The following is a 27,758-nucleotide window of genomic DNA, read 5'->3' on the forward strand; positions in this document are numbered from 1 at the left end:
TTACAGAGTGAATCCCAGGGTGTTTATTTACAGAGTGAATCCCAGGGTGTTTATTTACAGAGTGAATCCCAGGGTGTTTATTTACAGAGTGAATCCCAGGGTGTTTATTTACAGAGTGAATCCCAGGGTGTTTATTTACAGAGTGAATCCCAGGGTGTTTATTTACAGAGTGAATCCCAGGGTGTTTATTTACAGAGTGAATCCCAGGGTGTTTATTTACAGAGTGAATCCCAGGGTGTTTATTTACAGAGTGAATCCCAGGGTGTTTATTTACAGAGTGAATCCCAAGGTGTTTATTTACAGAGTGAATCCCAGGGTGTTTATTTACAGAGTGAATCCCAGGGTGTTTATTTACAGAGTGAATCTCAGGGTGTTTATTTACAGAGTGAATCCCAGGGTGTTTATTTACAGAGTGAATCCCAGGGTGTTTATTTACAGAGTGAATCCCAGGGTGTTTATTTACAGAGTGAATCCCAGGGTGTTTATTTACAGAGTGAATCCCAGGGTGTTTATTTACAGAGTGAATCCCAAGGTGTTTATTTACAGAGTGAATCCCAGGGTGTTTATTTACAGAGTGAATCCCAGGGTGTTTATTTACAGAGTGAATCTCAGGGTGTTTATTTACAGAGTGAATCCCAGGGTGTTTATTTACAGAGTGAATCCCAGGGTGTTTATTTACAGAGTGAATCCCAGGGTGTTTATTTACAGAGTGAATCCCAGGGTGTTTATTTACAGAGTGAGTCTCAGGGTGTTTATTTACAGAGTGAATCCCAGGGTGTTTATTTACAGAGTGAATCCCAGGGTGTTTATTTACAGAGTGAATCCCCAGGGTGTTTATTTACAGAGTGAATCCCAGGGTGTTTATTTACAGAGTGAATCCCAGGGTGTTTATTTACAGAGTGAATCCCCAGGGTGTTTATTTACAGAGTGAATCCCAGGGTGTTTATTTACAGAGTGAATCCCAGGGTGTTTATTTACAGAGTGAATCTCAGGGTGTTTATTTACAGAGTGAATCCCAGGGTGTTTATTTACAGAGTGAATCCCAGGGTGTTTATTTACAGAGTGAATCCCAGGGTGTTTATTTACAGAGTGAATCCCAGGGTGTTTATTTACAGAGTGAATCCCCAGGGTGTTTATTTACAGAGTGAATCCCAGGGTGTTTATTTACAGAGTGAATCCAGAAGAAAAACAACAGTACTGCCATCCAAAGTAACCATTATGGGGACAGCTAAAACACAACGCTGCCCCATCACCAGCTCCATACAATATGGTTCCCCCCTTGAACTGAGAGAGAGGCTCCTTTTGTAGGGGAAGACCCTCCCATCAGAACATACCCAGCACTAATTCATTAAGCAATTCCCTTTGTCAAAGCCTACATTTTCCACTCAGCTAAACATACTGAATTATATACATTACAACACGTTTCTCATGATACAATATATACCAATATAACACATTGACACAATCCCACCCCTACTGACATGGAGTAAGAACAGAGTGTGCAATGTCTAGTACAAGAGAAGTTAACTGTCGACCCGCATTGTTAACGTAGCTGTTAACGGAGCACGAATGTGTGTAGGTGTCAGTGTGCCAAACGCTGCCCGCGGCCAGTGATGGACTTCTCCGTCACACACACACACAGTCACACTGCAGGTGTTTAAACTCACATTCTACACTCATTCACACCCCGCAATGCCAACTTGCCTTGCCTGACGACTCACCTTGAATTGAATTCCGGTGCTCCATCGATCGCTACCTACATTTAGTCTGAAACGGCCATCCTACAGTATAAGTATTTTGTGTGACTTTAAAATGAGGACATTGTAAAAAAAAGTTTTATCAGCGATTGGATCATCTCTATCAAATCTAACCAATCAGAGTTGAATTTCATATAGGACGGCTCTGGCCCAACCCATTGGTTTCTGGGACAAATCAGAGTGGTTAGAATGTGTTCGCATTCTAGAAATCGTCGGGGAGAAAAGCAAATCCAGACTCACTGTGGAGAAGAAACGTCAGTTGGCCTGGAGCAATGTAGATGGGTTGCCAGGCAACCAACCCACCACACACATATTCAAATATATTATATATTACCATTTTATCCACATATTACTCAGACGTACACACACGCTATGCACACACCTTAACACTTTTACACACACACCCTTCCTCGGCCTTCCTCCTCCTCACACTTGTAGTTCAGCATCTGTAACCAAGGCAACACCAGACAGACGGACCGGTCTTGACTGACAACAACCATACTGTACCACTGTTTAATGGATGAAGTAGTGGCTGTAGACTGCACACTCTGTTGGTGTACTGTGACTTGCTTTAGATGAGTGTTTGCTAGTTCGCTCTCTGTCTGCAGGGTTTCCTGCCCCTGCCTAATGAAGCAGAGATCGCACACACCAAAACGCTCTTCCGACGCAGGAGGAACGACCGACGGTAAGCAAGCACACACACACACACACACACACACACACTCCTCTCCTGGGGTGTTGTTGCAGCGCTGATGAAACACTGTCAGCCCAGAACCCTTAACTCTTCTCTCCAGCCAAAGCAGTGTAAAAGCAGGAATTCTCCTGGTCCCAGACTCTCTTACACATCGACAGAAAGGTCTTCTGGTCTGTGTGTCTGAGTCTAATTGTCTGTGCCTCAAAGGTTTTTAGTATTGCACTATATAGGGAATAGGGTGCAATTTTGGATTCAAATGCTGTCATCCCCAATCACGTGTGACTGTCGACATGAGCCTCTCTGAGTTCTCTCTCTCTCACTGCGGCGTTCAACGTTCCTTCACTCAATTAAATGAGTTTAATCGCAGTTTAATCTGCTTAAAATGTCTCCCACTGCATGACGTCAGTGGAACGTTCTCCCATGTTGCTAAGAAACAACGGAGCAAAGAAAATATTTGGGTGTCTGACTGTGAAAAAGAGGAAAGTTGAGCCAGAGAGAGAGAGAGATTTTACTGACTCTTTCTTCTCTTCTCTTTCTATCCGTTCTTCCCTTTTTTTAAGCTGCGTTAGGTAATTGATTTCAAACAGTGATTGTGTGCTTTGTTGTTGTTGTGGGTTAAATAGCTGTGGTTAGATTTGTAATGTTGCCTGTGGTTTGTCTTGTACTACTGCATGGTCGTATGAGGTAGTTGTTGCTGAACATGATGGCTACGATTAGACTTTTTAAAGATTGACTGATGATAATGCTGCAGTTCTATGGCTCTGGGCTGTACGGCTCTGGGTTGTACGGTATTCTCCAAATACCCTCGGTATTATTTTACAAATCCATTTTGAATAAAAGTGAATATTAGTACCATTTTTACATACTTGCGGTCAACCTGTGAACTAGGTAGTATATAATATATAAAGTATATTATATAAAGTATATAAATATATATATATATATATATATATATATATATATATATATATATATATATATATATATATATATATATATAAGTAGGCATCTTTCATCATTTCATCTGTTAGGTTATTTTTAAGAATGAAACTTGACAGTACCAGTTTCCCAAAACAACTTAACGCCACGTGTGTTTTTAAAATGTTTTTATTTTTGTGTATATATATATATATAATATATATATATATTTTATATACAAAGAACCACAATTAGTCAAACGTGAGACGCGTCACTCCTGCAGCCCAACTTACATGAGGTGATCATGTTTAGGGTCATGAATAACAACACCCCCTTGTCTTCCGTGACTAGAAGAAGAGGTGTTAATGCCTTTGAAAGAGGGGTCTCAATGGGGCACAGGGGGTTTAAAGTGTGTGTGTGTGTGTTAGTGCACAGATCTCAACTCAATTGTTATGGGAGATTCTGGAGCGGTGCCTGAGACAGAGTTTTCCACCACCTTTTAACAAAACATGGGTCATAATCATTTGTTGGCCGAGCTGGTCGGACGCTACAGACCATTTTGTGAGAATTACCGATTTTTCGGGATGTCTCATGGTCTGACGAACACCGCTCTGACTCTGTCACCGTTCACCACAGATGCAGAGTGTTACATGTGGTGGATTGAGACACATCCAATGTAAAAAACTACTTAGAGTAGTAGAGTAGTAGGGGAAGAGGTAGAGAGAGAGAGAGTAGTAGTAGAGGAAGAGGTAGAGAGAGAGAGAGAGTAGTAGTAGGGGAAGAGGTAGAGAGAGAAAGAGGTAGAGAGAGAGAGTAGTAGTAGAGGAAGAGGTAGAGAGAGAGAGAAAGTAGTAGGGGTAGAGAGAGTAGTAGAGGAAGAGGTAGAGAGAGAGTAGTAGGGGAAGAGGTAGAGAGAGAGTAGTAGGGGAAGAGGTAGAGAGAGAGTAGTAGTAGAGGAAGAGGTAGAGAGTAGTAGTAGGGGAAGAGGTAGAGAGAGAGAGTAGTAGTAGTAGGGGAAGAGGTAGAGAGCGAGAGAGTAGTAGTAGGGGGAGAGGTAGAGAGAGAGTAGTAGTAGTAGGGGAAGAGGTAGAGAGAGAGAAAGAGGTAGAGAGAGAGAGTAGTAGTAGAGGAAGAGGTAGAGAGAGAGAGTAGTAGTAGAGGAAGAGGTAGAGAGAGAGAGAGAGAATAATAGTAGAGGAAGAGGTAGAGAGAGAGAGAATAGTAGTAGGGGAAGAGGTAGAGAGAGAGAGTAGTAGTAGAGGAAGAGGTAGAGAGAGAGAGAATAGTAGTAGGGGAAGAGGTAGAGAGAGAGAGAAAGTAGTAGGGGTAGAGAGAGAGTAGTAGAGGAAGAGGTAGAGAGAGTAGTAGTAGTAGAGGAAGAGGTAGAGAGAGAGAAAGTAGTAGGGGAAGAGGTAGAGAGAGAGAGAATAGTAGTAAGGGAAGAGGTAGAGAGAGAAAGTAGTAGGGGTAGAGAGAGAGTAGTAGAGGAAGAGGTAGAGAGAGAGTAGTAGTAGTAGAGGAAGAGGTAGAGAGAGAGAGAGTAGTAGGGGAAGAGGTAGAGAGAGAGAGTAGTAGTAGGGGAAGAGGTAGAGAGAGAGTAGTAGTAGAGGAAGAGGTAGAGAGAGAGTAGTAGTAGCGGAAAAGGTAGAGAGAGAGAAGTAGTAGAGGAAGAGGTAGAGAGAGTGTAGTAGGGGAAGAGGTAGAGAGAGAGAGTAGTAGTAGTAGAGGAAGAGGTAGAGAGAGTGTAGTAGGGGAAGAGGTAGAGAGAGAGAGTAGTAGTAGAGGAAGAGGAAGAGAGAGAGTAGTAGTAGGGGAAGAGGTAGAGAGAGAGAGTAGTAGTAGAGGAAGAGGTAGAGAGAGTGTAGTAGGGGAAGAGGTAGAGAGAGAGAGTAGTAGTAGAGGAAGAGGAAGAGAGAGAGAGTAGTAGTAGGGGAAGAGGTAGAGAGAGAGAGTAGTAGTAGGGGAAGAGGTAGAGAGAGAGAGTGGTAGTAGAGGAAGAGGTAGAGAGAGAGAGAGTAGTAGTAGAGGTAGAGAGAGAGTAGTAGTAGAGGAAGAGGTAGAGAGAGAGAGTAGTAGTAGGGGAAGAGGTAGAGAGAGAGAGTAGTAGTAGGGGAAGAGGTAGAGAGAGAGAGTAGTAGTAGGGGAAGAGGTAGAGAGAGAGTAGTAGTAGTAGGGGAAGAGGTAGAGAGAGAGAGTAGTAGTAGGGGAAGAGGTAGAGAGAGAGAGTAGTAGTAGGGGAAGAGGTAGAGAGAGAGTAGTAGTAGAGGGAGAGAGAGAGAGTAGTAGTAGGGGAAGAGGTAGAGAGAGAGTAGTAGTAGAGGAAGAGGAAGAGAGAGAGAGTAGTAGTAGAGGAAGAGGTAGAGAGAGAGTGAGAGTAGTAGTAGAGGAAGAGGTAGAGAGAGAGTAGTAGTAGAGGAGGAGGTAGAGGGAGAGTAGTAGTAGAGGAAGAGGTAGAGAGAGAGTAGTAGTAGAGGAAGAGGAAGAGAGAGAGAGTAGTAGTAGGGGAAGAGGTAGAGAGAGAGAGAGAGAGTAGTAGTAGAGGAAGAGGTAGAGAGAGAGTGAGAGTAGTAGTAGAGGAAGAGGTAGAGAGACAGAGTAGTAGAGGAAGAGGTAGAGGGAGAGAGTAGTAGTAGAGGAAGAGGTAGAGGGAGAGAGTAGTAATAGAGGAAGAGGTAGAGAGAGAGAAGTAGTAGAGGAATAGGTAGAGAGAGAGAGAAGTAGTAGAGAGAGAGAGTAGCAGTAGAGGAAGAGGTAGAGAGAGTGTAGTAGGGGAAGAGGTAGAGAGAGTGTAGTAGGGGAAGAGGTAGAGAGAGAAAGTAGTAGTAGTAGTAGTAGGTGAAGAGGTAGAGAGAGAGAGTAGTAGTAGAGGAAGAGGTAGAGAGAGTAGTAGTAGAGGAAGAGGTAGAGAGAGAGAGAGAGAGTAGTAGTAGAGGAAGAGGTAGAGAGACAGAGTAGTAGAGGTAGAGGTAGAGAGAGAGAGTAGTAGTAGAGAAAGAGGTAGAGAGAGAGTAGTAGTAGTAGAGGAAGAGGTAGAGAGAGAGAGTAGTAGTAGAAGAAGAGGTAGAGCGAGAGAGAAGTAGTAGAGAGAGAGAGAGTAGTAGTATTAGAGGAAGAGGTAGAGAGAGAGTAGTAATAGTAGAGGAAGAGGTAGAGAGAGAGTAGTAGTAGAAGAAGAGGTAGAGAGAGAGAAGTAGTAGAGGAATAGGTAGAGAGAGAAGTAGTAGAGGTAGAGAGAGAGTAGTAGTAGAGGAAGAGGTAGAGAGAGTGTAGTAGGGGAAGAGGTAGAGAGAGAGTAGTAGTAGTAGGGGAAGAGGTAGAGAGAGAGTAGTAGTAGAGGAAGAGGTAGAGAGACAGAGAGTAGTAGTAGAGGAAGAGGTAGAGAGAGAGAGAAAGTAGTAGGGGTAGAGAGAGTAGTAGAGGAAGAGGTAGAGAGAGAGTAGTAGGGGAAGAGGTAGAGAGAGAGTAGTAGGGGAAGAGGTAGAGAGAGAGTAGTAGTAGAGGAAGAGGTAGAGAGTAGTAGTAGGGGAAGAGGTAGAGAGAGAGAGTAGTAGTAGTAGGGGAAGAGGTAGAGAGCGAGAGAGTAGTAGTAGGGGGAGAGGTAGAGAGAGAGAGTAGTAGTAGGGAAAGAGGTAGAGAGAGAAAGAGGTAGAGAGAGAGTAGTAGTAGAGGAAGAGGTAGAGAGAGAGAGTAGTAGTAGAGGAAGAGGTAGAGAGAGAGAGTAGTAGTAGAGGAAGAGGTAGAGAGAGAGAGAGAGAGTAATAGTAGAGGAAGAGGTAGAGAGAGAGAGAATAGTAGTAGGGGAAGAGGTAGAGAGAGAGAGTAGTAGTAGAGGAAGAGGTAGAGAGAGAGAGAATAGTAGTAGGGGAAGAGGTAGAGAGAGAGAAAGTAGTAGGGGTAGAGAGAGAGTAGTAGAGGAAGAGGTAGAGAGAGAGTAGTAGTAGTAGAGGAAGAGGTAGAGAGAGAGAAAGTAGTAGGGGAAGAGGTAGAGAGAGAGAGAAAGTAGTAGGGGTAGAGAGAGAGTAGTAGAGGAAGAGGTAGAGAGAGAGTAGTAGTAGTAGAGGAAGAGGTAGAGAGAGAGAGAGTAGTAGGGGAAGAGGTAGAGAGAGAGTAGTAGTAGAGGAAGAGGTACAGAGAGAGAGTAGTAGTAGCGGAAAAGGTAGAGAGAGAGAAGTAGTAGAGGTAGAGAGAGAGTAGTAGTAGAGGAAGAGGTAGAGAGAGTGTAGTAGGGGAAGAGGTAGAGAGAGAGAGTAGTAGTAGTAGAGGAAGAGGAAGAGAGAGAGTAGTAGTAGGGGAAGAGGTAGAGAGAGAGAGTAGTAGTAGGGGAAGAGGTAGAGAGGGAGAGTAGTAGTAGGGGAAGAGGTAGAGAGGGAGAGTAGTAGTAGGGGAAGAGGTAGAGAGAGAGTAGTAGTAGTAGGGGAAGAGGTAGAGAGAGAGAGAGTAGTAGTAGAGGAAGAGAGAGAGAGAGAGAGTAGTAGTAGGGGAAGAGGTAGAGAGAGAGAGTCGTAGTAGAGGAAGAGGTAGAGAGAGAGAGAGTAGTAGTAGAGGTAGAGAGAGAGTAGTAGTAGAGGAAGAGGTAGAGAGAGAGAGTAGTAGTAGGGGAAGAGGTAGAGAGAGAGAGTAGTAGTAGGGGAAGAGGTAGAGAGAGAGAGTAGTAGTAGGGGAAGAGGTAGAGAGAGAGTAGTAGTAGAGGAAGAGAGAGAGAGAGTAGTAGTAGGGGAAGAGGTAGAGAGAGAGTAGTAGTAGAGGAAGAGGAAGAGAGAGAGAGAGTAGTAGTAGAGGAAGAGGTAGAGAGAGAGTGAGAGTAGTAGTAGAGGAAGAGGTAGAGAGAGAGTAGTAGTAGAGGAGGAGGTAGAGGGAGAGAGTAGTAGTAGAGGAAGAGGTAGAGAGAGAGTAGTAGTAGAGGAAGAGGAAGAGAGAGAGAGTAGTAGTAGGGGAAGAGGTAGAGAGAGAGAGAGTAGTAGTAGAGGAAGAGGTAGAGAGAGAGTGAGAGTAGTAGTAGAGGAAGAGGTAGAGAGAGAGTAGTAGTAGAGGAAGAGGTAGAGAGACAGAGTAGTAGAGGAAGAGGTAGAGGGAGAGAGTAGTAGTAGAGGAAGAGGTAGAGGGAGAGAGTAGTAATAGAGGAAGAGGTAGAGAGAGAGAAGTAGTAGAGGAATAGGTAGAGAGAGAGAGAAGTAGTAGAGAGAGAGTAGCAGTAGAGGAAGAGGTAGAGAGAGTGTAGTAGGGGAAGAGGTAGAGAGAGTGTAGTAGGGGAAGAGGTAGAGAGAGAGAGTAGTAGTAGTAGTAGGTGAAGAGGTAGAGAGAGAGAGTAGTAGTAGAGGAAGAGGTAGAGAGAGTAGTAGTAGAGGAAGAGGTAGAGAGAGAGAGAGAGAGTAGTAGTAGAGGAAGAGGTAGAGAGAGAGAGTAGTAGTAGAGAAAGAGGTAGAGAGAGAGTAGTAGTGGAGGAAGAGGTAGAGAGAGAGTAGTAGTAGTAGAGGAAGAGGTAGAGAGAGAGAGTAGTAGTAGAAGAAGAGGTAGAGCGAGAGAGAAGTAGTAGAGAGAGAGAGAGTAGTAGTAGAGGAAGAGGTAGAGAGAGAGAGTAGTAGTAGAGAAAGAGGTAGAGAGAGAGTAGTATTAGAGGAAGAGGTAGAGAGAGAGTAGTAATAGTAGAGGAAGAGGTAGAGAGAGAGTAGTAGTAGAAGAAGAGGTAGAGAGAGAGAAGTAGTAGAGGAATAGGTAGAGAGAGAGAGAAGTAGTAGAGGTAGAGAGAGAGAGTAGTAGTAGAGGAAGAGGTAGAGAGAGTGTAGTAGGGGAAGAGGTAGAGAGAGAGTAGTAGTAGTAGTAGGGGAAGAGGTAGAGAGAGAGTAGTAGTAGAAGTGGTAGAGAGACAGAGAGAGAAGTAGTAGAATAAGAGGTAGAGAGAGAGAGTAGTAGTAGAGGAAGAGGTAGAGAGAGAGAGTAGTAGTAGAGGAAGAGGTAGAGAGAGAGAGTAGTAGTAGAGGAAGAGGTAGAGAGAGAGAGTAGTAGTAGAGGAAGAGGTAGAGAGAGAGAGAGAGAGAGAGAGAGAGTAGTAGTAGAGGAAGAGGTAGAGAGAGTAGTAGGGGAAGAGGTAGAAAGAGAGAGAGAGAGAGTAGTAGGGGAAGAGGTAGAAAGAGAGAGAGAGAGTAGTAGTAGAGGAAGAGGTAGAGAGTAGTAGTAGTAGAGGAAGAGGTAGAGAGAGAGTAGTAGTAGAGGAAGAGGTAGAGAGAGTAGTAGTAGAGGAAGAGGTAGAGGGAGAGAGTAGTAGTAGAGGAAGAGGTAGAAAGAGAGTAGTAGGGGGAGAGTAGTAGTAGGGAAAGAGGTGGAAAGAGAGAGAGAGTAGTAGTAATAGGGGAAGAGGTAGAAAGAGAGAGAGAGTAGTAGGGGAAGAGGTGGAAAGAGAGAGAGAGTAGTAGTAATAGGGGAAGAGGTAGAAAGAGACGGGGGCCGGTATAGAAAGGTGACAGGAAGTGTCTGCTGAACAGTTTCTGGTGCTACTAGTACACCTGTCCAGATGTCCTTTTCTCTCTCTGTCATCTCTCTACAGCTCACATATCACTGGCTGGCTGGCTTACTTTGGTGGCGCTCTCTCTCCTCCTCTATTCTCTCGCTCCTTTCCTCTATTCTTTCTCTCATCTGTGGCCCTTCTCCTTCCTTCACTCTCTCTCTGACCTTCTCACTCCCCCTCATCACCTCTTTCTCTCTTCTCTCCTCTTTTCTCTAGCTCTTCTCTCCCCTCCCCACTTCTCTCCTCTCTCTCTCTTCTCTTCTTTCTTCTCTCCTCTCTCTTCTCTCCCCTGTCTTCGTCTCTTCTTTAATCTCTCCTCTCCCTCTTCTATTCTCTTCTCTCTTCTTTCATCCCTCTTCTCTCTCTTTTTTCTCTCGTTTCTCTCTCCCCCTCTTCTCTCTGTCTCTCTCTCTCTCGCCCTCCTCTCCCATCTCCCCTCTTTCTCTCTCTCCCCCACCTCTATCCCCTCCCATCTCCCCTCTTTCTCTCTCTCCCCCACCTCTATCCCCTCCCATCTCCCCTCTTTCTCTCTCTCCCCCACCTCTATCCCCTCCCATCTCCCCTCTTTCTCTCTCTCCCCCACCTCTATCCCCTCCCATCTCCCCTCTTTCTCTCTCTCCCCCACCTCTATCCCCTCCCATCTCCCCTCTTTCTCTCTCTCCCCCACCTCTATCCCCTCCCATCTCCCCTCTTTCTCTCTCTCCCCCACCTCTATCCCCTCCCATCTCCCCTCTTTCTCTCTCTCCCCCACCTCTATCCCCTCCCATCTCCCCTCTTTCTCTCTCTCCCCCACCTCTATCCCCTCCCATCTCCCCTCTTTCTCTCTCTCCCCACCTCTATCCCCTCCCCTCTCTCTCTCCTCTCTCTCCCCACCTCTATCCCCTCCCCTCTCTCTCTCCTCTCTCTCTCCCCACCTCTATCCCCTCCCCTCTCTCTCTCCTCTCTCTCCCCACCTCTATCCCCTCCCCTCTCTCTCTCCTCTCTCTCTCCCCACCTCTATCCCCTCCCCTCTCTCTCTCCTCTCTCTCCCCACCTCTATCCCCTCCCCTCTCTCTCTCCTCTCTCTCCCCCACCTCTATCCCCTCCCCTCTCTCTCTCCTCTCTCTCCCCCACCTCTATCCCCTCCCCTCTCTCTCTCCTCTCTCTCTCCCCACCTCTATCCCCTCCCCTCTCTCTCTCCTCTCTCTCCCCACCTCTATCCCCTCCCCTCTCTCTCTCCTCTCTCTCCCCACCTCTATCCCCTCCCCTCTCTCTCTCCTCTCTCTCTCCCCACCTCTATCCCCTCCCCTCTCTCTCTCCTCTCTCTCCCCACCTCTATCCCCTCCCCTCTCTCTCTCCTCTCTCTCCCCACCTCTATCCCCTCCCCTCTCTCTCTCCTCTCTCTCTCCCCACCTCTATCCCCTCCCCTCTCTCTCTCCTCTCTCTCCCCACCTCTATCCCCTCCCCTCTCTCTCTCCTCTCTCTCCCCACCTCTATCCCCTCCCCTCTCTCTCTCCTCTCTCTCCCCACCTCTATCCCCTCCCCTCTCTCTCTCCTCTCTCTCCCCACCTCTATCCCCTCCCCTCTCTCTCTCCTCTCTCTCTCCCCACCTCTATCCCCTCCCCTCTCTCTCTCCTCTCTCTCCCCACCTCTATCCCCTCCCCTCTCTCTCTCCTCTCTCTCCCCCACCTCTATCCCCTCCCCTCTCTCTCTCCTCTCTCTCTCCCCACCTCTATCCCCTCCCCTCTCTCTCTCCTCTCTCTCCCCACCTCTATCCCCTCCCCTCTCTCTCTCCTCTCTCTCCCCACCTCTATCCCCTCCCCTCTCTCTCTCCTCTCTCTCCCCACCTCTATCCCCTCCCCTCTCTCTCTCCTCTCTCTCCCCACCTCTATCCCCTCCCCTCTCTCTCTCCTCTCTCTCTCCCCACCTCTATCCCCTCCCCTCTCTCTCTCCTCTCTCTCTCCCCACCTCTATCCCCTCCCCTCTCTCTCTCCTCTCTCTCCCCACCTCTCTCTCCTCTCTCTCTCCTCTCTCTCCCCACCTCTATCCCCTCCCCTCTCTCTCTCCTCTCTCTCCCCACCTCTATCCCCTCCCATCTCCCCTCTCCTCTCTCTCTTTGTGATGAATGTGTACTCAACATACACTGCTGTGTCTCTGTGAGGTGTGTGTGTGTGTGTGTGTGTGAACTGCTGCGTGTGTGTGTGTGTGTGTGTGTGTGTGTGTGTGCGCGCGCTGCTGGCAGGGAGGACACTGCGGTCTTGTTTGTCAGAGTTTTCTGGCTAAAGGACAAATCTTTCCCCTGGCAGGAACACTTTGCTGCAGAACACACCGCATATAAACACACACACACACACACACACCAACCAGCATATTCAGGGTCCCAAATGGCACCCTATTGCCTATTTGTAGTGCACTATATAGGGAATAGTGTGATTTGGGATACAGTCCCTCTTCTCCACTGCTGCCTGCCTGCTGATGCCTGCCTGCTGATGCCTGCCTGTGCTGTACAGAAACCAGCCTAAAACCCCAAACAGCAAGCAATGCAGATGTAGATGAAAAAACTCCCTAGGAAGAAACCTAGAGAGGAACCAGGCTCTGAGGGGAGGCCAGTCCTCTTCTGGCTGTGCCGGGTGGGTATTACAAGAGAACATGGTCATTAAGGCCAGATCATTCTTCAAGATGTTCAAATGGTCATAGTTGACCAGCAGAGTCAAATAATAATCACAGTGGTTGTAGAGGGTGCAACAGGTCAGTAAGTACCTCAGGAGTAAATGTCAGTTGGCTTTTCACAGCCGAGCATTCAGAGGTCGTGACAGCAGGGTAGAGAGTCAAACAGAAGGTTTTACGTATGATGGCGTACCTCCGCTTGTGATAATGAATATTCATCTCTCCTATCACATTTGGTTACAGAGACAGGATTGCTAATGTACACTGGACAAAAATATAAACGCAAGATTTTTTACTGAGTTCCAGTTCATATAAGGAAATCGGTCAATTAAAAATAAATTCCAGGCCTTAATCTATGGATTTTATGACTGGGAATACAGATGTGCATCATCTGTTAGTGAAAGATACCTTTAAAAAAATAATCACAATAGGGGCGTACACCAGCCAGTGTCTGTGTGACCACCAGGACAGGCTGTTGAGGCTGTTGATTGTGGCCTGTGGAATGTTGTCCCACTCCTCTTCAATGGCTGTGCGAAGTTCCTGGATAATTGGCTTGAACTGGAACACGCTGTCGTACGCGTTTATCCAGAGCATCCCAAACATGCTCAATGTCTGGTGACTATGCAGGCCATGGAAGAACTGGGACATGTTTAGCTTCCAGGAATACAGATCCTTGGGGCATGGGGCCTTGCATTATCATCACTGCCAAATTCTCTAAAATGACGTTGGAGGCGGCTTATAATAGAGAAATGAACATGAAATTCTCTTCCTATAGCTCTGGTAGACATTCCTGCAGTCAGTATGCCAATTGCACACTCCCTCAAAACTTAAGACATCTGTGGCATTGTGTTATATGACAAAACTGCACATTTTAAAGAGGCGCTTTATTGTCTCCAGCACAAGGTGCACCTCTGTAATGATCACGCTGTTTAATCAGCTTCTTGATATGCCACACCTGTCAGGTGTATAGATTGTCTTGGCAAAGGAGAAATGCTCACTGACAGGGATATAAACACATTTGTTCACCAAATTTGAGAGAAATAAGCTTTTTGTGCTTATGGAACATTTCTGTGTTCTTTTATTTCAGCTCATGAAACATGAGACCAACACAGTAAATGTAGCATTTAGTTCCGTATATATTTCATGTTTCAACTCCAAGGGGGTGAGAATGTAGATGATTTATTTTCAGAAGAAAGAGAAAGGAGTGCTTTTATTTAATTTGATAGGGTTTGTTGTAGTGCTCCTCTCGTACACACAGTAGAAGGCCCTGTTACACACACAGTACACACACAAAGTACACAGTACACACAAAGTACACAGTACACACATACAGTACACAGTGCACGATACATACACAGTAACTTAATCAAATGACCACCAGACTATTACATTCACCCCCCCCCCCCTCATGTACCTCAACCAACCCTGTACCCCCGCACACTGACTCAGTACCCCCTGTATATAGCCTCATTACTAACCTGCATGTAGCCTCATTACTAGCCTGTATGTAGCCTCATTACTAGCCTGTATGTAGCCTCATTACTAGCCTGTATGTAGCCTCATTACTAGCCTGTATGTAGCCTCATTACTAACCGGTACCCCCTGTATATAACCTCATTACTAACCTGTACCCCTGTATATAACCTCATTACTAACCTGTACCCCCTGTATATAACCTCATGACTAACCTGTACCCCTGTATATAACCTCATTACTAACCGGTACCACCTGTATATAACCTCATTACTAACCTGTACCCCCTGTATATAACCTCATTATTAACCTGTATATAACCTCATTATTAACCTGTATATAACCTCATTATTAACTTGTATATAACCTCATTATTAACCTGTATGTAGCCTCATTATTAACCTGTATATAGCCTCATTATTAACCTGTATATAACCTCATTATTAACCTGTATATAACCTCATTACTAACCTGTATATAACCTCATTACTAACCCGTACCCCCTGTATATAAGCTCATTACTAACCTGTATATAACCTCATTACTAACCGGTACCCACTGTGTATAGTCTCATTACTAACCGGTACCCCCTGTATATAGTCTCATTACTAACCGGTACCCCCTGTGTATAGTCTCATTACTAACCGGTACCCCCTGTATATAGTCTCATTATTAACCGGTACCCCCTGTGTATAGTCTCATTATTAACCGGTACCCCCTGTGTATAGTCTCATTACTAACCGGTACCCCCTGTATATAGTCTCATTACTAACCGGTACCCCCTGTATATAACCTCATTACTAATCGGTACCCCCTGTGTATAACCTCATTACTAACCGTTGCCCCCTGTATATAACCTCATTACTAACCTGTACCCCCTGTGTATAGTCTCATTACTAACCGGTACCCCCTGTATATAGTCTCATTACTAACCGGTACCCCCTGTGTATAGTCTCATTACTAACCGGTACCCCCTGTGTATAGTCTCATTACTAACCGGTACCCCCTGTGTATAACCTCATTACTAACCTGTATATAGCCTCATTACTAACCTGTATATAGCCTCATTACTAACCGGTACCCCCTGTATATAGTCTCATTACTAACCGGTACCCCCTGTGTATAACCTCATTACTAACCTGTATATAGCCTCATTACTAACCGGTACCCCCTGTGTATAGTCTCATTACTAACCGGTACCCTCTGTGTATAGTCTCATTACTAACCGGTACCCCCTGTGTATAGTCTCATTACTAACCGGTACCCCCTGTATATAGTCTCATTACTAACCGGTACCCCCTGTGTATAGTCTCATTACTAACCGGTACCCCCTGTGTATAGTCTCATTACTAACCGGTACCCCCTGTGTATAGTCTCATTACTAACCTGTACCCCCTGTGTATAGTCTCATTACTAACCGGTACCCCCTGTGTATAGTCTCATTACTAACTGGTACCCCCTGTGTATAGTCTCATTACTAACCGGTACCCCCTGTGTATAGTCTCATTACTAACCTGTACCCCCTGTGTATAGTCTCATTACTAACCGGTACCCCCTGTGTATAGTCTCATTACTAACCGGTGCCCTCTGTGTATAGTCTCATTACTAACCGGTACCCCCTGCGTATAGTCTCATTACTAACCTATACCCCCTGTGTATAGTCTCATTACTAACCGGTACCCCCTGTATATAGTCTCATTACTAACCGGTACCCCCTGTATTTAGTCTCATTACTAACCGGTACCCCTGTGTATAGTCTCATTACTAACCGGTACCCCCTGTATTTAGTCTCATTACTAACCGGTACCCCCTGTGTATAGTCTCATTACTAACCGGTACCCCCTGTATTTAGTCTCATTACTAACCGGTACCCCCTGCGTATAGTCTCATTACTAACCTATACCCCCTGTATATAGTCTCATTACTAACCGGTACCCCCTGCGTATAGTCTCATTACTAACCGGTACCCCCTGTATATAGTCTCATTACTAACCGGTACCCCCTGCGTATAGTCTCATTACTAACCGGTACCCCCTGTATATAGTCTCATTACTAACCGGTACCCCCTGTATATAGTCTCATTACTAACCGGTACCCCCTGTATATAGTCTCATTACTAACCGGTACCCCCTGCGTATAGTCTCATTACTAACCGGTACCCCCTGTATATAGTCTCATTACTAACCGGTACCCCCTGCGTATAGCACCACACATTATTGTTATTGTGTTACATTTTATTATTATTATTTTTTACTTTAGTTTATTTGGTCAATATTTCTTAACTCTTCTTGAACTGCGCTGTTGGTTAAGGGCCTGTAAGGAAGCATTTCACGGTAAGGTCTTCACTTGTTGTATTCAGCATTTCACGGTAAGGTCTACACTTGTTGTATTCAGCATTTCACGGTAAGGTCTACACTTGTTGTATTCGGCGCTGAGAAATAAAGTTTGACTTGATTTGAAACACACACAGTACACAGTAAACACTAAACACACAGTAAATAAACAGTAAACACTAAACACACAGTAAACACTAAACACACAGTAAACACTAAACACAGTAAACACACAGTAAACACTAAACACACAGTAAACACTAAACACACAGTGAAGACACAGTAAACACTAAACACACAGTGAAGGCACAGTATACACTAAACACACACTAAACGCACAGTAAACACACAGTAAACGGTAAACACACAGTACACGCACAGTGCATAGTAAACACACAGTAAACACACGGACATGTATCTAGAATGATTTACAGATGCAATTTGTTCCTGATTTGTTGCTGGACAGTAAGACGGAACGTGTACACAGCATCATAACCATGGCTCTGCTGAAAGGCTTGTTTTGCTGGCTTATGTTCAGTGGAAGGAAGTTGCGGTGGATTGCAGAGGAAGGAAGGGGGAGGCAGCTAGGGCTGCTGTCTGAAGGGAGACACAGTGTTTCCCCTAGGATTTTTTCAGCAGTGGTGGCAGTGTTAGCGGTGGCATGTTTCGGTGCGCCGCTGGTAAGTGCATGTAGGGGAAACACACACACACGATACGCACACATGTTTTGAATTTAGCCGACATGTCAACTGGGTGGAGATTAGATCTGATTTACAGGAATGTTCATCTTCCTGTCAGGAAAGTTGTTTCTGTTGCAACGTTTCAGAGAAATTATATAACCCCTAACTGCAATGTTTCAGATATTATATAACCCCTAACTGCAATGTTTCAGATATTATATAACACCTAACTGCAATGTTTCAGAGATATTATATAACCACTAACTGCAACGTTTCAGATATTATATAACCCCTAACTGCAATGTTTCAGATATGATATAACCCCTAACTGCAATGTTTCAGATATTATATAACCCCTAATTGCAATGTTTCAGATATTATATAACCCCTAACTGCAATGTTTCAGATATTATATAACCCCTGTCTGCAATGTTTCAGATATTATATAACCCCTAACTGCAATGTTTCAGATATTATATAACCCCTAACTGCAATGTTTCAGATATTATATAACCCCTAACTGCAATGTTTCAGAGATATTATATAACCACTAACTGCAACGTTTCAGATATTATATAACCCCTAACTGCAATGTTTCAGATATGATATAACCCCTAACTGCAATGTTTCAGATATTATATAACCCCTAATTGCAATGTTTCAGATATTATATAACCCCTAATTGCAATGTTTCAGATATTATATAACCCCTAACTGCAACGTTTCAGATATTATATAACCCCTGTCTGCAATGTTTCAGATATTATATAACCCCTAACTGCAATGTTTCAGATATTATATAACCCCTAACTGCAATGTTTCAGATATTATATAACCCCTAACTGCAATGTTTCAGAGATATTATATAACCACTAACTGCAACGTTTCAGATATTATATAACCCCTAACTGCAATGTTTCAGATATGATATAACCCCTAACTGCAATGTTTCAGATATTATATAACCCCTAATTGCAATGTTTCAGATATTATATAACCCCTAATTGCAATGTTTCAGATATTATATAACCCCTAACTGCAATGTTTCAGATATTATATAACCCCTAACTGCAATGTTTCAGATATTATATAACCCCTAACTGCAATGTTTCAGATATTATATAACCACTAACTGCAATGTTTCAGATATTATATAACCACTAACTGCAATGTTTCAGATATTATATAACCCCTAACTGCAATGTTTCAGATATTATATAACCCCTAACTGCAATGTTTCAGATATTATATAACCACTAACTGCAATGTTTCAGAGATATTATATAACCCCTAACTGCAATGTTTCAGATATTATATAACCCCTGTCTGCAACGTTTCAGAGATATTATATAACCCCTAACTGCAATGTTTCAGATATTATATAACCCCTAACTGCAATGTTTCAGATATTATATAACCCCTAACTGCAATGTTTCAGAGATATGATATAACCCCTAACTGCAATGTTTCAGATATTATATAACCCCTAACTGCAATGTTTCAGAGATATTATATAACCCCTAACTGCAATGTTTCAGAGATATTATATAACCCCTAACTGCAATGTTTCAGAGATATTATATAACCCCTAACTGCAATGTTTCAGATATTATATAACCCCTAACTGCAATGTTTCAGAGATATTATATAACCCCTAACTGCAATGTTTCAGAGATATTATATAACCCCTAACTGCAATGTTTCAGAGATATGATATAACCCCTAACTGCAATGTTTCAGAGATATGATATAACCCCTAACTGCAATGTTTCAGATATTATATAACCCCTAACATATATATGTTTGCCAAGTGTTCAGCCCCCTTCCCCTTTTCCACAATTCTAAAATTGATTACACAAATGTTTTTCTTCGTGAAATCTACACAATACCCCATAATGACAAAGCGAAAACAGATTTTTAGACATTGTTGAAAATGTATTAAAAACAAAAACTGTAAGTATTCAGACCCTATGCTGTGAGACTCAAAATTGAGCTCACGTACATCCTATTTCCATTTATGTTTCTACAACTTGGACATTATTTGGAAAGGCACGTAACAGTCTATATAAGGTCCCACAGTTGACAGTACATGTCAGAGCATAAACCAGGCCATGAGGTTGAAGGAATTGTCCGTAGCTCTCCGAGACTCAGGTCAGGGACCAAAGAACCTGACGGTCATTCTGACAGAGCTCCAGAGTTCCTCTGTGGAGATGGGAGAACCTTCCAGAAGGACAACCATCTCTGCAGCACTCCACCAATCAGTCCTTTATGGTAGAGTGGCCAAACGGAAGCCACTCCTCAATAAAAGGCACATGACAGCCCGCTTGGAGTTTGCCAAAAGGCACCTAAAGGCCTCTGATCATGAGAAACAAGATTCTCTGGTCTGATGAAACCAATATTTAACTCTTTGGCCTGAATGCCAAGCGTCACGTCTAGAGGAAACCTGGCACCATCCCTACGGTGAAGCATGGTGTTGGCAGCATCATGCTGTGGGGATGTGTTTCAGCGGCAGGAACTGGGAGACTGGTCAGGACCGAGGGAAAGATGAACAGAGCGCTCAGGACCTCAGACTGGGGTGAAGGTTCACCTTACAACAGGGCAACGACCCTAAGCACACAGCCAAGACAACACAGGAGTGGCTTCGGGACAAGTCTCTGAATGTCCTTGAGTGGCCCAGCCAGAGCCCGGACTTGAACCCGATCAAACATCCCTGGAGAGCCCTGAAAATAGCTGTGCAGCGAAGCTCCCCATCCAACCTGACAGAGCTTGAGATGATCTGCATAGAAGAATGGGAGAAACTCCCCAAATACAGGTGTCCCAAGCTTGAAGCATCACACCCAAGAAGACTCGAGGCTGTAATCGCTGCCAAAGGTACTTCAACAAAGTACTGGGTAAAGGGTCTGAATACTTATGTAAATAGGATATTTTCATTTTTTATTATGGGATATTGTGTGTAGCTTGATGAGGGGGGGAAATAAATAATTTGAATCAATTTTAGAATAAGGTTGCAACGTAACAAAATTTGGAAAATTCAAGGAATCTGTGTACTTTCTGAATGCACTGTATATACTTAATTCTAGTCATGGTTCATCCTATATAACTACTGTCTATACACACCGTCCTATATAACTACTGTCTATACTGTCTATACACACCATCCTATATAACTAACTACTGTCTATACACACCATCCTATATAACTACTGTCTATACACACCATCCTATATAACTACTGTCTATACACACCATCCTATATAACTACTGTCTATACACACCATCCTATATAACTACTGTCTATACTGTCTATACACACCATCCTATATAACTACTGTCTATACTGTCTATACACACCATCCTATATAACTACTGTCTATACACACCATCCTATATAACTACTGTCTACACACACCATCCTATATAACTACTGTCTATACACACCATCCTATATAACTACTGTCTATACTGTCTATACACACCATCCTATATAACTACTGTCTATACTGTCTACACACACCATCCTATATAACTACTGTCTATACACACCATCCTATATAACTACTGTCTATACACACCATCCTATATAACTACTGTCTATACTGTCTATACACACCATCCTATATAACTACTGTCTATACTGTCTATACACACCATCCTATATAACTACTGTCTATACACACCGTCCTATATAACTACTGTCTATACTGTCTATACACACCATCCTATATAACTACTGTCTATACACACCATCCTATATAACTACTGTCTATACACACCATCCTATATAACTACTGTCTATACACACCATCCTATATAACTACTGTCTATACACACCATCCTCTACAACTACTGTCTATACACACCATCCTATATAACTACTGTCTATACACACCATCCTATATAACTACTGTCTATACACACCGTCCTATATGACTACTGTCTATACACACCATCCTGTATAACTACTGTCTATACACACCATCCTATACAACTACTGTCTATACACACCATCCTATATAACTACTGTCTATACACACCATCCTATATAACTACTGTCTATACACACCGTCCTATATAACTACTGTCTATACACACCATCCTGTATAACTACTGTCTATACACACCATCCTATACAACTACTGTCTATACACACCATCCTATATAACTACTGTCTATACACACCGTCCTATATGACTACTGTCTATACACACCATCCTATATAACTACTGTCTATACACACCATCCTATATAACTACTGTCTATACACACCATCCTGTACAACTACTGTCTATACACACCATCCTATATAACTACTGTCTATACACACCATCCTATATAACTACTGTCTATACTGCCTATACACACCATCCTATATAACTACTGTCTATACTGTCTATACACACCATCCTATATAACTACTGTCTATACACACCATCCTATATAACTACTGTCTATACACACCATCCTATATAACTACTGTCTGTACTGTCTATACTGTCTATACACACCATCCTATATAATTACTGTCTATACTGTCTATACACACCATCCTATATAACTACTGTCTATACTGTCTATACACACCATCCTATATAACTACTGTCTATACACACCATCCTATATAACTACTGTCTATACACACCATCCTATATAACTACTGTCTATACACACCATCCTATATAACTACTGTCTATACTGTCTATACACACCATCCTATATAACTACTGTCTATACACACCATCCTATATAACTACTGTCTATACTGTCTATACACACCATCCAATATAACTACTAATCTCTGCCTGTCTCTCTGCCTGTCTCTCTGCCTGTCTGCCTGTCTACCTGTCTACCTGTCTGTCTCTCTGCCTGTCTGTCTCTCTGCCTGTCTGTCTCTCTGCCTGTCTGTCTCTCTGCCTGTCTGTCTCTCTGCCTGCCTGTCTCGCTGTCTGCCTCTCTGCCTGTCTGCCTCTCTGCCTGTCTGCCTGTCTGTCTCTCTGCCTGTCTACCGGTCTGTCTCACCACATGGTTTGAATCTACCTCCTTTCCTCTTACAACTACCGACTAACCAGGATGACCTCACGTTTGCTTTGTTGACACAGATGAGGGGACACACACACACACACACACACAGTAGTATTGGACCAGGAATAGGTTAGCTGTCTTTGCTGCTAATGAAATGTAGTGAATCCATACACCAGTCGATAAAGCACCTGTCTGGAACATAATAAAACATCTAAACGTTGAGGTAGTTGTATTGAGTGGTTCCCCTCTGCTGGTTGGATCGATTGGCTGGTCTGGGTCAGAGAAGAAGCTTGTGTCCCAAATGGCAACCTTTTCCATAGTGAAGTGACCAGGTAGTGCACTATGTAGGGAATAGGGTGCCATTCTGGTCACATCCAAGGTGTTTCCTAATCAAAGGGTAAGGGCAGCAAGCCTCGGTTCTCTGTCGTCACGGCAACAGCAGCTATCAGCAACCAGCTGCAGATCCATGTTTATGTCTGTCTGTCATCTCTCATACCACTTTTTAGTTGCCATGTAGAAGTGTGTAATTAAATCTGTAGTTGTTTTGTTGTCCATCCCCTCCCCATCCCATATGCTCTCCCCATTCCCTCTCCTCTCCTCCCCATTCCCTCTCCTCCTCCTCTCCTCCCCATCCCATATGCCCTCTCCTCCCCATTCCCTCTCCTCCCCATCCCATATGCCCTCTCCTCCCCATTCCCTCTCCTCCCCTCCCCATTCCTTCTCCCCCCCCTCCCCATCCCCTCTCCTCCTCCTCCCCATTCCCTCTCCTCCTCCTCCCCTCCCCATTCCCTCTCCTCCTCCTCCCTCCCCATTCCTTCTCCTCCCCCTCCCCATTCCCTCTCCTCCCCCTCCCCATTCCCTCTCCTCCTCCTCCCTCCCCATTCCTTCTCCCCCCCTCCACATTCCCTCTCCTCCCCCTCCCCATTCCCTCTCCTCCTCCTCCCCTCCCCATTCCCTCTCCTCCTCCTCCCTCCCCATTCCTTCTCCTCCCCCTCCCCATTCCCTCTCCTCCCCTCCCCATTCCCTCTCCTCCCCTCCCCATTCCCTCTCCTCCCCCTCCCCATTCCCTCTCCTCCCCCTCCCCATTCCTTCCCCTCCCCATTCCCTCTCCTCCCCTCCCCATTCCCTCTCCTCCCTCTCCCCTCCCCATTCCTTCCCCTCCCCATTCCCTCTCCTCCTCTTCCCCTCCCCATTCCCTCTCCTCCCCTCTCCTTCCTCTCCCCTCCCCATTCCCTCTCCTCCCCTCCCCATTCCCTCTCCTCCCCTCCCCATTCCCTCTCCTCCCCATTCCCTCTCCTCCCCTCCCCATTCCCTCTCCTCCCTCTCCCCTCCCCATTCCCTCTCATCCCCTCTCCATTCCCTCCCTCTCCCCTCCCCATTCCCTCTCCTCCCCTCCCCATTCCCTCCCTCTCCCCTCCCCATTCCCTTTCCTCCCCTCCCCATTCCCTCCCTCCCCATTCCCTCTCCTCCCCTCCCCATTCCCTCTCCCCTCCCCTCTTGCTTTGTGTCCTCTTGTGTTTTCCATCCTCGGTCGTCCTCCATTCCAACACACTGTCATGCTGCTTTTAGAGGGTTGCACCACATCATCCAGGACCATCTAGACCTAACCGTGCTGCTGCCGCCCGGGGGGAAACGACTGGTCAGTACCAGGTAAAGTAGAGACACGCCCAGGAGGGGAGGAGGAGGGTGGATATGGGAGGAGAGGAGGAGGGTGGATAGAGAAGGAGAGGAGGAGGGTGGATAGGGAAGGAGAGGAGGAGGGTGGATAGGGAAGGAGAGGAGGAGGGTGGATAGGGAAGGAGAGGAGGAGGGTGGATAGGGAAGGAGAGGAGGAGGGTGGATAGGGAAGGAGAGGAGGAGGGTGGATAGGGAAGGAGAGGAGGAGGGTGGATAGGGAAGGAGAGGAGGAGGGTGGATAGGGAAGGAGAGGAGGAGGGTGGATAGGGAAGGAGAGGAGGAGGGTGGATAGGGAAGGAGAGGAGGAGGGTGGATAGGGAAGGAGTGGAGGAGGGTGGATAGGGAAGGAGAGGAGGAGGGTGGATAGGGAAGGAGCGGAGGAGGGTGGATAGGGAAGGAGCGGAGGAGGGTGGATAGGGAAGGAGAGGAGGAGGGTGGATAGGGAAGGAGAGGAGGAGGGTGGATAGGGAAGGAGAGGAGGAGGGTGGATAGGGAAGGAGAGGAGGAGGGTGGATAGGGAAGGAGAGGAGGAGGGTGGATAGGGAAGGAGAGGAGGAGGGTGGATAGGGAAGGAGAGGAGGAGGGTGGATAGGGAAGGAGAGGAGGAGGGTGGATAGGGAAGGAGAGGAGGGTGGTGGATAGGGAAGGAGAGGAGGAGGGTGGATAGGGAAGGAGCGGAGGAGGGTGGATAGGGAAGGAGCGGAGGAGGGTGGATAGGGAAGGAGAGGAGGAGGGTGGATAGGGAAGGAGCGGAGGAGGGTGGATAGGGAAGGAGCGGAGGAGGGTGGATAGGGAAGGAGCGGAGGAGGGTGGATAGAGAAGGAGAGGAGGGTGGATAGGGAAGGAGAGGAGGAGGGTGGATAGGGAAGGAGAGGAGGAGGGTGGATAGGGAAGGAGCGGAGGAGGGTGGATAGGGAAGGAGCGGAGGAGGGTGGATAGGGAAGGAGAGGAGAGGAGGAGGGTGGATAGGGAAGGAGAGGAGGAGGGTGGATAAGGGAAGGAGAGGAGGAGGGTGGATAAGGGAAGGAGAGGAGGAGGGTGGATAAGGGAAGGAGAGGAGGAGGGTGGATAAGGGAAGGAGAGGAGGAGGGTGGATAGGGAAGGAGAGGAGGAGGGTGGATAGGGAAGGAGAGGAGGAGGGTGGGTAGGGAAGGAGAGGAGGAGGGTGGGTAGGGAAGGAGAGGAGGAGGGTGGATAGGGAAGGAGAGGAGGTGGAGAGGAGGGTGGATAAGGGAGGAGAGGAGGAGGGTGGATAGGGAAGGAGAGGAGGAGGGTGGATAGGGAAGGAGAGGAGGAGGGTGGATAGGGAAGGAGAGGAGGAGGGTGGATAGGGAAGGAGAGGAGGGTGAATAGGGAAGGAGAGGAGGAGGGTGGATAGGGAAGGAGAGGAGGAGGGTGGATAGGGAAGGAGAGGAGGAGGGTGGATAGGGAAGGAGAGGAGGAGGGTGAATAGGGAAGGAGAGGAGGAGGGTGGATAGGGAAGGAGAGGAGGAGGGTGAATAGGGAAGGAGAGGAGGAGGGTGGTGGATAGGGAAGGAGAGGAGGAGGGTGAATAGGGAAGGAGAGGAGGTGGAGAGGAGGGTGGATAAGGGAGGAGAGGAGGAGGGTGGATAGGAGAGGAGGAGAGGAGAGGAGGGTGGATAGGGAAGGAGAGGAGGAGGGTGGATAGGGAAGGAGAGGAGGAGGGTGGATAGGGAAGGAGAGGAGGATGGTGGATAGGGAAGGAGAGGAGGATGGTGAATAGGGAAGGAGAGGAGGAGGGTGAATAGGGAAGGAGAGGAGGAGGGTGAATAGGGAAGGAGAGGAGGAGGGTGGATAGGGAAGGAGAGGAGGAGGGTGGATAGGGAAGGAGAGGGGGTGGATAAGGGAGGAGAGGAGGAGGGTGGATAGGAGAGGAGGAGAGGAGAGGAGGGTGGATAGGAGAGGAGGGGGTGGAGAGGAGAAGAGGAGGGTGGTTAGGAGGGGAGGGTGGATAGGAGAGGGTGGATAGGAGAGGAGGGTGCAGAGGAGAGGAGGGTGGATAGGAGAGGAGAGGAGGCTGGAGAGGAGAGGAGGAGGGTGGATAGGAGAGGAGGGGGTGGAGAGGAGGGTGGATAGGAGAGGAGAGGGTGGATAGGAGAGGAGGGTAGAGAGGAAAGGAGAGGAGGGGAGGGTGGATAGGAGAGGAGGGGAGGGTGGATAGGAGAGGAGAGGAGGGTGGATAGGAGGGTGGATAGGAGAGGAGGGTGGATAGGAGAGGAGAGGAGGGTGGAGAGGAGAGGAGAGGAGGGTGGATAGGAGAGGAGAGGAGGCTGGAGAGGAGAGGAGAGGAGGCTGGAGAGGAGAGGAGAGGAGGCTGGAGAGGAGAGGAGAGGAGGCTGGAGAGGAGAGGAGAGGAGGGTGGAGAGGAGGGTGGAGAGGAGAGGAGAGGAGGCTGGATAGGAGAGGAGGCTGGATAGGAGAGGAGGCTGGATAGGAGAGGAGGCTGGATAGGAGAGGAGGCTGGATAGGAGAGGAGGGTGGAGAGGAGAGGAGGCTGGATAGGAGAGGAGGGTGGAGAGGAGAGGAGGGAAGTGCCACTTCATCAAGTTTTTATTAACCTCTTTATCCGGATGGAAACACACACACACACACACACACACACACACACACACACGGCATGATAAGTATCAGACTCATGGGAGATAACAATGGTAAAACCTGATTAGACTCTTAACCAGACTAAGAAACACTATGGTACATGTTCTGTATGTAAGTTAGAATCCAGGGCATGCATAGATCATTGGCTCTGTCATGTAATTTTCTGCTGATCTATTATTCATGGTTCTATGCTTTAGTTCATTAACTCGACCAGAACAGGTTCCTGCTGAGTTATCCCCATGGCTGAGTCTTTGCTGTATATGAATAATAGGAGCAGACGGACTCCACACGTCTCCCTCAAAGCTTTTATCTTACCTACCTACTAGATTACTATACACTGATCTGGCCCCCCAGGAGAGGGGACCAGCGAGGCTGATGGATAGACATGCTGTAAATGTTCACACACACACAGCCGTCTGGAGCTCAGGACTAAATCACCTGTGTCTCTTTATAACACCATCCTTTTCCACCCCATTTCTGTCTAGCACCCCCCCCCCCCCCCCCCCCCCCCCCCCCTCTTAAGAGCCTCAACCAAATAGCAGAAAGCTCTCCTCTCTTATTCCCTCTTCACCTTGACACCTGTCTCCTGCTCTCTTCTCGCTCAGCTTAGTGCCTCAGGGGACACGGAAGCACCGTCCTAGTGTAGTCGGCATCCTGGTGTAGTCGGCATCCTGGTGTAGTCGGCATCCTGGTGTAGTCGGCATCCTGGTGTAGTCGGCATCCTGGTGTAGTCGGCATCCTGGTGTAGTCAGTCTGGAGACCTATTGTTATGTGTTGAACGTTAGCAACCTTTATTCATCCGAGTCTTTGTACATTTGCAGCTGAGTTTAAAGCCCAATAAATGTTGTGGGCAGAAATATTCTGCACTTTATTTAATCTCCTGCTCGATAGATCATTACTTTTCAGACAGCCAATAAAGACATCAACGTGATGCTGTTGTATTGACATCAGGAGAACATATTCAAGGTCTCTTATTATAAAATTCTCCCTTTTGACCACTCAAGTGGCTTTAAAAAAAAAAAGACACTTCTAAAATGTTCCCTCTGTTTTGATTTTGCCAGACAGTGACAGTGTGCTTTACAAGCTAAGAAAAGTTCCAAAACATTTGTTAAGGAAAACGTCTGTAAGAAGCGGACTTTTCCTCTCCTGTTGAAAAGTGTTCAAATGTTAAAAGCATTATTAAAGGTGAATGTTTCAAGGTTCAGACGGAGCCTTTTGTGGGAAAGTTGAAATCAAAACTACGGCAACGCCTGAACTTCTCTTTCTACCATTTGACATGAAAAACATTTGGAACACTTCTTCTTCAAATTGTGAATCGTTCTACTTAATATCCTCCGACAGTCTTTATGCACCTCTCCACTTCCTGTCTATTTGGTGAATCCATAAGACTACTGGACAGTGTGCGGTTTCTCTCTTCTGCCCATGGCTATTCAAACCATG

General features: G+C 46.1%; 1 protein-coding gene across 1 annotated transcript in view; it reads left to right on the forward strand.

The window, feature by feature from the left end:
• The window catches only part of ctif (CBP80/20-dependent translation initiation factor), a 192,740-nt gene that overhangs the window by 105,578 nt on the left and 59,404 nt on the right, over window positions 1–27,758 (forward strand). Inside the window, exon 9 of the mRNA XM_036937075.1 lies at window positions 2,366–2,442. Coding sequence (XP_036792970.1) covers window positions 2,366–2,442 — 77 coding nt within the window. The remainder of the gene's footprint in view (window positions 1–2,365; window positions 2,443–27,758) is intronic.

Source organism: Oncorhynchus mykiss, chromosome 12 (genome assembly GCF_013265735.2).
Source record: "Oncorhynchus mykiss isolate Arlee chromosome 12, USDA_OmykA_1.1, whole genome shotgun sequence".
Lineage (NCBI taxonomy): Eukaryota > Metazoa > Chordata > Actinopteri > Salmoniformes > Salmonidae > Oncorhynchus > Oncorhynchus mykiss.